Raw genomic sequence first — 10,602 nt, forward strand, 5'->3', positions numbered from 1 at the left:
GTAAAAGCAAACTTTAATGTGGATATCATAAACGTACAATTCAAAGGGCTTAGAAAGAGAGAAATTACATGAAGAAATTAATAAAAGTCTCTTTGATGATGAATTTATATTAATGTTACTCTACACAATATATTAACCCTTCAGTGTTGAGGAGATAATATACATATATATATACAGGACCTATCAAAAGGTTGGACACACCTACTCATTAATGGGTCTTTCTTTATTTTTACTATTTTCTGCAATGTAGAATAATAGTGAAGATATCAAAACTATGAAATAACACATGGAATCATGTAGTAACCAAACAAAGTGTTAAACAAATCAAAATACATGGACATGATATGCAAACATGATTGTCATTGAATAATAGCCATTTAGCTGGCAGGTGTCTTCACTGACATTATCAATCTCTCCCTGACCCAGTCTGTAATACCTACAAGAACGCCAAGGTAACCTGTCTAAATGACTACCGCCCTGTAGTACTCACATTTGTAGTCATGAAATGCTTTCAAAGGCTGGTCATGGCTCACATCAACACCATTATCCCAGACACCATGGGCACACTCCATTTCGCATACTGCATTAACAGATTTGTGCACGGGTGCACTGTCATACTGAAGCAGGAAAGGGCCTTCCCCAAACTGTTGCCACAAAGTTGGAAGAACAGAATCGTCTAGATTGCCATTGTATGCTGTAGCTTTACGATTTCCCTTCATTGGAACAGAGGGGCCTAGCCCGAACCATGAAAAACAGCCCCAGACCATTATTCCTCCTCCACCAAACTTTACAGTTGGCACTATGCATTGGGTCATGTAGCATTGTCCTGGCTTATGCTAAACCCAGATTTGTCCGTCGGACTGCCAGATGATGAAGCTTCATCACTCCAGAGAATCCGTTTCCACGCAGAGCTTTACACCACTTCACCCAACGCTTGGCATTGTGCATGGTGAAATTAGACTTGTGTGCTGCTGCTCAGCCATGGAAACCCGACAAACAGTTATTGAGCTCACGTTGCTTCCAGAGGTAGTTTGGAACTTGGTAGTGAGTGTTGCAACCAAGGACAAACGTTTTTTACACGCTACGTGCTTCAGCACTCTGCGGTCCCGTTCTGTGAGCTTGTGTGGCCTACCACCTTGTGGCTGAGCCATTGTTGCTCCTAGATGTTTCCACTTCACAAAATAACAGCACTTACAGTTGACCAGGGCGAGTTAGAACAGAAGTCGCACAGGGAGGGTAAAGCAAAGGGGAGGGTCACGTGAAAATATTTTTTAGGTTTTTAATGACATCCTGTCTCCCCCAATTGTTTTTTACGGTCCCTTACTGTCATGTGTGCATACATTTTACATACAGTTTGTCCCGGGAACCAAACCCACTATCCTGATGCCATGCTGTACCAACTGAGTTGCATAGGACCACAAGTGAAGAACTATCTAGTACAATTAACCAAGTAATCATCATCATCCTAATCATCATCAAGAAATGAATACATGTGATATGATTACAAAATGAATATACAAACGTGAAATAAAATCTGAAATACAGATGAACTGAAAGAAACATAAAGGGTGGAAATGGATGGTAAAACCAAAATATTTGGAGATGACAAAGTGAAAAGCTTGATTTAAGCTTGTTATTTACATGTATCTGATAAGTTAAAAAGATTCTGATGAGGTGTACTACCACGTTCCCTGTATTCACGTCTCTCAGGTAGAGACGAAACCGTGAATCCAGAGTTACGCTCATGGTGTTACTGCCGCTGTCCCCTCTGCAGTGTTCACATATCACTACCACTGGTCTCTCTGAGCTTCTCTGCTGCCACACTCTTTCCTCTAACACACACACACACACACACATCACAAACACATGCACGTTCGCACATATGGACACACAGACACACAAACACACACAGATGTGCGCACACACACACATTCACACACACACACATATACGTTATTTGTGGTCAAACAAATGTTACTTGTATACACAATTCCAATAGTGCTAGAACTGCAGGGATTTTTTTTGGTATGCAAATCACTAATACCAGCCTAAAGAGTGCTCTCACCTGTATGACCTCATAAGTAGAGGTCACGTTGGAGATCTGTAGTGTGGCGTATGTGTCACCTACTGCCTGTTGGCAGACATGGGGACATGTCACACAGTAAGTGCCTCACACATAATACAGTATTTCTTAGCAAAAGCACAATAAAAAGAAAACACAAGACTATTACCATGCTTTTTCAAAGTAACTACAATAAGTTACCTATTACTGTCTTCAAAACTTGTAAAATAAAAAGAAAATGACAAAGTATTATTATGTAATTTCTAGGTCATTCCAAAGTATTTTCTGTACTGTAAACTAGTGTTACCGACATACCTTCAGTCCTCTGGATAATCTGATAGTGAACAGAGATGATGACAAAGATTAGAACAGGAAATATTGAAACTGATATATTACCATATGGATATATTCATCTCTCATTGACAGACTATCAATGACCAAATGACGCTGGATTTTAGTTCTGGGTTAACCAAGATTATATTAAAGACTATTTCTGAAGAATGTCCATGAAATAATGAAATACAAGATTCTACTTGCTTAGCAATTACAGTAAATCCATTTTACCTGATATATTTATAGACTCCGAAGATGACTGTTAGAATCCACAATACAATGACCACTCCACAGATTATGGATGGAACTGATGTTTGAGCGACAAGACATGTTTGAGTTACTTTGTTAGTTACCAAATCCACTTTCTCTATACTTTATGTATGTTTACCAATAGTCTTTGTAATGAATTTATACAGGTAATAGCATAATCGTTAAATTGTAGAATTGCTTAAAATGTCATTAACTTCATCTTCATGAATTTAATTGTTTAATTATACACAACAACCTGTTTAACCAATGATGGAAAAAAGTACCATTTCATTGTTACAGCAGTAGGCCTACCTGTAGTTATGGAGGGGTAATGGGGAAAATACACAAAGATGTTGGTCCTATCTTTGCCATAGCTATTTTGTGCTTCACAGCAGAACAGTCCACTCTCACTGATATCCTGCAGAACCAGAAACTGAGATCTAGACTCCATTGGGACCATCTTGCGCTCATTGACTCTGTACCAGGTGTAGTTCTTCACTGGTGGGTTGGCATTGCTGCTGCAAGTCAGAGTCAAAGAGCTGCCCCCTACTACTGAACCAGAGGTAAGGACTGACACTGAGGTGTTCTTGGGAGGGGCTGGGGAAAAGAAACATTAGATATTGTATGTCAAGAGTCATTTTAGTGTGTGTTATGATACTGTCTATAGTTTAAACTATTGTTCATATTTGGTTTCATTGTGTACATACACATTCCATCTAGTTGAATGACAGATGAGTTCTCAGTTCCATGGTCATTGATGGATTCACAGTAGAAATAACTATCATCTGCTGGTACCTGGACAGTTAGCATTCTGCTAGCCCCCACTGTTGAAACCTGTTCTCCAATAACTCTGTACCAGTTGTAGCGCCCCACTGCTGGGTTGGCATTGCTGCTGCAAGTCAGAGTCACAGAACTGCCCTCTACCACTGAACCAGAGGGACTGACTGACACTGAGGTGTTCTTGGGAGAGTCTGAGGGAGAGCGCACAGAAAGTTGTCAAATTCTATAGAAATAATGAACTTATCATACATGAATCAAATTTACCATGCATGAATCAACTTACAAAGAACAGCGACTGTCAGATAAGTTTTGGATGATTTATCACTCTTGCCAGCTTGTCGTTTGTACAGCGCAGTGCAGGAGATCTTCTCTCCATGGTGGACATGTGAAGCGGTGAAGTTCAGGAGAGAAGTTATGACTTGATTCGGAGTCTCCTGCAAATCCTCCACACTGTCACTCAGTGTGGGGGTCCATGTCAGAGTTGGAGGAAGTGAGGGACAGGGGGCAGCAGCAGAGCAGATCAAACTCACTGAGGTCCCCTCCATCACATTTACTGTTGCTGGACTTAGAGTGGGTTTGGATGGATTTTCTGAGGGAGTAAAAAAAAAATGTTTTATTACATGAGCAGTGCATTAAATACAGCCAGTTCAAACCTGCAACTTAAATGAACACAACACAACACAAAACTAGCATATTCTAATGATACTCTACCTTTTACATTAATTGTGACAGGTTCTGGAAAACTATATTTCAGAGGATTGTCACAGTCAATTTTGAATGAAAAGTAGTCATTGAAAGAAGATAAGTCATTCAGGATTGTGGTGCATTCCTTCTGCTGCAAGTTCCCAGTTAGATTCCCTTGAATTTTGTTTAAGCCTTTTCCTGTCAGACTAGAATCAAACACTTGTACTCCTGCCCATCCTTTCTTCCATATTCCTTTACATGAAGTTGTGAGGAATGACTCAAATCCAGATTGCAGTGTAAATGAGCAGGGAATGGCCACACAAGATCCACTCAGAGCCTTTATATTCTGAGGCAACAGAGATGCAAAATCTAGGCACAGAACACCTGAAATACACAACAACAAAATATTAGACTGGGGTGTTAGGTTGTTTTCAACTTCACTAGGGTGTTGTTTTGTCCTACAAACTGCCCAAAAATATGCTGGCTAGTTATTTAGCGATGTGCAGAACAATCTGGCTAGCATTTTGGGGGGGACGTAGCAATGCTAGTAGACCTGGATTGTATGAACTATCCCTTTAAAGGCCCAGTGCAAACGTTTTTATCTCAATATCAAATTATTTCTGGGTAACAATAAAGCAATGTACTGTAATATTTAAAAAAATGTTTTTTACAATTTATGTTTCAAGCAAGAATTTTGCTAGGACTGTCTGGGAGTGGGGAAGGGTACAAAATGGTGCATTAACCACAGTGTGGATCAATCCACCTGAGCAGAGAAGGGATATGTAACCTTAAAACTAAGTTATTGGCAGAGAGGTTTGAAACGCTCTTTGTTATTTGTCTATTAACTTTACCCCCCTGGTGATGTCACTAGGCATGACAAAACTCCACCCATGCAAAACCTGCTGATTAGAAGGTCCTGTATTTCAACCAGCAACTTTGGTGAAATAACACTGATCACATTTTTACAGTGTTAGTTTCACCAGCTGTTGTATAAATATGATACAAAACACAGGAAAAACTGAATGTTGACTGCGCTGGGCTTTTAATAAGTATCAGAACACTAATCATGTTTCCATCCACAGTTTGTATGCGAGTAAAGTCATACCGTATTACAACAAAAAATCAGGATGGCAGTAGTGAGATCAATTGGCGACAGATTTTCATGCGAATATTTTAAAATCCGATAAAGAAAATATGCATTTTCCTACCAGTGGTGTGTTTCGGATAAAAATCAGTGCATGATGACAGTGCACACAAAATGTACATTTTCGCTTAAATTTTCATGTACCAAATCAAAATCTAAAGTTCATAGTGTTTCCATCGCATTTTCAACTCATATTTTCTTTATGCAGATTTTTAAATATTCACATGAAAATCTGTCGCCAATTGGATGGGAACCTAGCTAAAGATAACCTAACAAATGTAAATGGTAAAGTGCAATGGGATATACAAGACAGCAGTGCATCAGACCCAGCCTTTCCCACAGCGACCCACCTTGCAGCAGACCACCAATGAGGATGAGTCTTTCAGCTCCTGTGATGTGCATGATTCTCTGTATCAGAAAGGGCCGGATGAGCTCACCTGATATGAAACACTGTCTGGACAGACAGACAGACATACATGTTCAGTACAGAGGCAGCACACACACTTCATTACACTGTCTTCATTTTTTTAAACATGAAACCAACAGTGAAAATAACTTTTAAATAAAGTTAAACACATCAAAATGTTGACATTTTAGTTTTGATTTGTCATTGATTCCATACAGATTTTGATTTTAGGGAACTGAAACAACATTGACCCTATTCTCCACAAGAAAGTCTGAGTTTTCTTGCTTTTTTATTTGACATGTTGGCTACACTACAAACATTTGTATCATAATGAGATTAGAATCATAGTAATATGAGCATATTTCTCACATAATAAATATAGAATAAAAAATACATTATTTCATTATACCCTGAAGCCAATGAAGCTGTGTTGATTCTGAGTAAGTATAAATACCTAAATGAAGCATAATAAAGTCAAACAGGTTCATATTTTGGGTGTAGATTCATTTCCATTGAAAATACTGACCAATACAAATGAATGAAGCATAAAGAGCTGTGAGCTGATTAGGTTGATATTTGTGCTAATCTAGATGTAGCCTACACCTGAACCACTAAAGAAAATGTAGCCTAGTTGAACTTGACAATATCTACAATTCCATTTTAATTAGATGCTATCAATATCTGAAATGTGTTCCCAAATACAACTCATCCGAAAATATCAACACGTGGGGACACATGTACATAAACTTTAAAATGCTTCACTCCACAGTACAAAATTTGGACAGTCACATGAATTACCATAACAGAAAAAGTACAAACAGAAATTGTGTCTTCGACCTCTTACCAGTATTCACGCGATGGTCATCTGTTCAAATCCAATGCACAATTCAGGCTATATAAATGATACCTGAAGTGGTGTTCTGTTGTCAAGCTGCCTGTCACTGCAGACATTCAGAAGAAGTGCCACTTCTGTTTGCAAGACACAGAATTTTCCTTCATTGAATAAGCGTCAACCCACAAGCACTAGCCTTCATCTGTAGTATCAAATGATCATCAGATTTTCTTTTCAATCACATTTACTAGTTAAATAGATCAAGCTTCACAAGGAAGGCAACATCCTCTGATTCTAGATTAATCACATGCAGACATATAATCCAGTGACCTGTAAATTACACAGAAAGCTATAGCCCCTTGCAATATCTCTTTATTTCTCTTTTTTAAACATTTTTTTCTTTTAAAGGAACACAAGCCAACAGTAATTCATCCAGAGATTTAAATCCACTAATGTAATGATATAGTTTCAAGTCTATTTTTACAGCGAGTTCCAGTTCTAGTTTAACTGCTCAAGACATGTGGCTGAAGGAAATGACAAGTTTGATATATTGCATAACTTGTTACTTTCCATAGTTACTACTCAATGTGCTACCATTCAAAGAAGAAGTAAAAGCAAACTTTAATGTGGATATCATAAACGTACAATTCAAAGGGCTTAGAAAGAGAGAAATTACATGAAGAAATTAATAAAAGTCTCTTTGATGATGAATTTATATTAATGTTACTCTACACAATATATTAACCCTTCAGTGTTGAGGAGATCATTTACATACATATATATATATATATATATACAGTACCTATAAAAAGGTTGGACACACCTACTCATTCATGGGTTTTTCTTTATTTTTACTATTTTCTACAATGTAGAATAATAGTGAAGACATCAAAACTATGAAATAACACATGGAATCATGTAGTAACCAAACAAAGTGTTAAACAAATCAAAATACATGGACATGATATGCAATTTCCAAGAACATGATTGTCATTGAATAATAGCCATTTAGCTGGCAGGTGTCTTCACTGACATTATCAATCTCTCCCTGACCCAGTCTGTAATACCTACAAGAACGCCAAGGTAACCTGTCTAAATGACTACCGCCCTGTAGTACTCACATTTGTAGCCATGAAATGCTTTCAAAGGCTGGTCATTGCTCACATCAACACCATTATCCCAGACACCATGGACAGGCTCCAATTCACATGCTGCATTAACAGATTTGTGCACGGGGCATTGTCATGCTGAAGCAGGAAAGGGCCTTTCCCAAACTGTTGCCACAAAGTTGGAAGAACAGAATCGTCTAGATTGTCATTGTATGCTGTAGCTTTACGATTTCCCTTCAATAGAAGTAAGGGGCCTAGCCCGAACCATGAAAAACAGCCCCAGACCATTATTCCTCCTCCACCAAATGTTACAGTTGGCACTATGCATTGGGGCATGTAGCATTGTCCTGGCTTATGCTAAACCCAGATTTGTCCGTTGGACTGTCAGATGATGAAGATTGATTCATCACTCCAGAGAATGCGTTTCCACACCGAGCTTTATACCACTTCAGCCAACACTTGGCATTGCGCAAGGAGATATTAGGCTTGTCAGCACAATAACTATTTGTAGGGTTTCCATGGCTGAGCAGTAGCACGCTCAGCCATGGAAACCCTACAAATAGTTATTGTGCTGACGTTGCTTCCAGAGTTAGCGAGTGTTGCAACCAAGGAGAAACTATTTTTACATGCTACGTGCTTCAGCACTCGGCGGTCCCATTCTGTGAGCTTGTGTGGCCTACCACCTTGCGGCTGAGCTGTTGTTGCTCCTAGATGTTTCCACTTCACAAAATAACAGCACTTACAGTTGACCAGGGCGAGTTTGAACAGAAGTCACGCGGTAAGGGTAAAGCAAAGGGGAGTGTCACGTGAAAATATTTTTTCGGTTTTTAATGACATCCTGTCTCCCCCAATAATTTTTTTACGGTCCCTTACTGTCATGTGTGCATACATTTTAAATACAGTTTGTCCTGGGAACCAAACCCTCTACATGGTCACCTCACTCAAACCTTTCATATCCTGGTGCCATGCTGTACCAACTGAGCTACATAGGACCACATGTGAAGAACTATCAGGACAATTAACCAAGTAATCATCATCATCCTAATCATCATCAAGAAATGAATACATGTGATATGATTACAAAATGAATATACAAATGTGAAATAAAATCTGAAATACAGATGAACTGAAAGAAACATAAAGGGTGGAAATGGATGGTAAAACCAAAATATTTGGAGATGACAAAGTGAAAAGCTTGATTTAAGCTTGTTATTTACATGTATCTGCTAGATTAAAAAGATTCTGATGAGGTCTATTACCATGGTCCCTGTATTCACATCTCTCAGGTAGAGACGAAACTGTGAATCCAGAGTTACGCTCATGGTGTTACTGCCGCTGTCCCCTCTGCAGTGTTCACATATCACTACCAGTGGTATCTTTGTGCACCTCTGCAGACACATTTTCCTCTGACACACACACACACACACACACACACACACACACACACACACACACACACACACACACACACACACACACACACACACACACACGTTATATGGTCAAATAAATATTCCTTGTATACACATTTCCAAAAGTGTGAAAACTATAGTGATTTTATGTATGCCAATCATCACAAATACTAGCCTAAAGAGTGCTCTCACCTGTATGACCTCATAAGTAAAGGTCACTTTGGAGATTGGCGTATGTATAATCTGCTACCTGGCCCTTTGTTGGCAATAAGTGCCTCACATAATACAATATTTACAGTACAATGAAATCAAGAACATTAAGATTGTTTAACAATATTAAAATTGTTATTTCTAGGTAATTGCAATAAGTTACCTATTACTGTCATTAAAACATGTACAAACAATTACCAGAATGTCACGTCCTGACCATAGAAAGCTGTTATTTTCTATGGTAGAGTAGGTCAGGGCGTGACAGGTTTTTTTTCTAGTTTCGTTTTTCAATGTTGTGATGTTCTAGTTTTGTATTTCTATGTTGGGCTTTGTATGGGATGATCTCCAATTAGAGGCAGCTGATCATCGTTGTCTCTAATTGGAGATCATACTTAAGTAGGTGGTTTTCCCCCCTGGGTTTGTGGGAGATTGATTTGGAGTACGTGTATGTTAATGCTTCGTCACGTGTTGGTGTTTTGTTCAGTCAGTTTATTTTGTATGTATTGCATAGTTTCACAGTGAAAATAAAATGTGGAACGACACACATGCTGCACTTTGGTCCGCTCCTTCCTATGACAGCCTTGACACAGAAACAACCAATTATTACCATGTCATTTTTAGGTCATTCCAAAGTATTTCTGTACTGTAAACTACAGTGCTACCGACATTCCTTCAGTCCTGGATAATCTGCTAGTATATGAAACTCGTATATATATATTTATATACACATTTAAAAAGATTTCCATGAAATACAAGGTCTTAGGTAAGTACGTAAGTTAATTTGACTTGGTATGTTTGTAGACTCTGAAGACTAGACTTAGAATCCACAGGACAGTGACCACTCCACATATTATGGATGGAACTGATGAATATGACAGGGAGATGTTTAAGTTACTTTGTTAGCTACCAAATTCACAGACTCTGTAACTGATTTATACAGAGAATAGCATAATCGTTAAATGGCGATGGGGTGTAATATGCCATTCATATTACGTCACATGCTAGGCTAGCTAATGCTATAGCAGCCCATTGGATTCCATGAAAATGCGACTCTTAGCATTGTGGTGAGTAGCTACCGGAAGTGTTGTCGAATCCAAATGGGTTGCTTTAGTATTCCTAAATTAAGTGACAAGAAATGAAGCACTCCTTCTCTACCTTACTGATAATTTCTCCAACTTATTAATAAACCAGCTGCATAAACATGTGAACACAGTAACTAGGCTCAACCACCAGAAATAAAAACACAGAACTGTTGAAAATAGTAATCATGTAACTTTAACATCAATATTGATGCTTTCAGAAAATACAGATGGAAGACTGTTGTCTTATTCAAGGTTGAGGTAATATTTGGATAGGTAGGAACGGGGGATAAGAGATGTTC

At 38.5% G+C, this 10,602-nt stretch overlaps 1 protein-coding gene across 3 annotated transcripts; it reads right to left on the bottom strand.

Moving 5' to 3' along the window:
- Positions 1-1,116: 1,116 nt before the first annotated feature.
- Positions 1,117-7,256, bottom strand: LOC106584570 (B-cell receptor CD22). 3 transcript variants are annotated; one of them, XM_045703788.1, is made up of 10 exons: positions 6,503-7,254; positions 5,603-5,706; positions 4,136-4,492; positions 3,708-4,013; positions 3,352-3,615; positions 2,957-3,241; positions 2,627-2,702; positions 2,378-2,396; positions 2,066-2,131; positions 1,126-1,832 (listed from the first exon to the last, which is right to left on the bottom strand). In XM_045703788.1, exons 2-10 carry the CDS (start codon positions 5,652-5,654, stop codon positions 1,788-1,790), a joined length of 1,470 nt encoding a protein of 489 aa, XP_045559744.1. In that variant the 5' UTR covers positions 5,655-5,706; positions 6,503-7,254; the 3' UTR covers positions 1,126-1,787. The 3 variants fall into 3 exon arrangements, with proteins under 3 accessions (XP_045559745.1, XP_045559744.1, XP_045559748.1); XM_045703789.1 differs by lacking the exon at positions 4,136-4,492 and having other exon boundaries at positions 1,117-1,832; positions 6,503-7,256; XM_045703792.1 differs by lacking the exons at positions 1,126-1,832; positions 2,066-2,131; positions 2,378-2,396; positions 2,627-2,702 and having other exon boundaries at positions 2,978-3,241; positions 3,440-3,615; positions 6,503-7,251.
- Between the last annotated feature and the right edge of the window lie 3,346 nt (positions 7,257-10,602).

This window comes from Salmo salar, chromosome ssa02 (assembly GCF_905237065.1).
Source record: "Salmo salar chromosome ssa02, Ssal_v3.1, whole genome shotgun sequence".
Lineage (NCBI taxonomy): Eukaryota > Metazoa > Chordata > Actinopteri > Salmoniformes > Salmonidae > Salmo > Salmo salar.

Excerpts from the sequence above, each read along its gene's own strand:
- LOC106584570 (XM_045703788.1), bottom strand. The coding sequence starts at position 5,654 with ATGCACATCACAGGAGCTGAAAGACTCATCCTCATTGGTGGTCTGCTG. Across the intron at positions 2,703-2,956 it reads TTACCCCTCCATAACTACAG|TTCCATCCATAATCTGTGGA; the intron begins GTAGGCCTACTG and ends CTCAAACATCAG. Across the intron at positions 1,833-2,065 it reads CTACTTATGAGGTCATACAG|AGGAAAGAGTGTGGCAGCAG; the intron begins GTGAGAGCACTC and ends TGTGTGTGTTAG.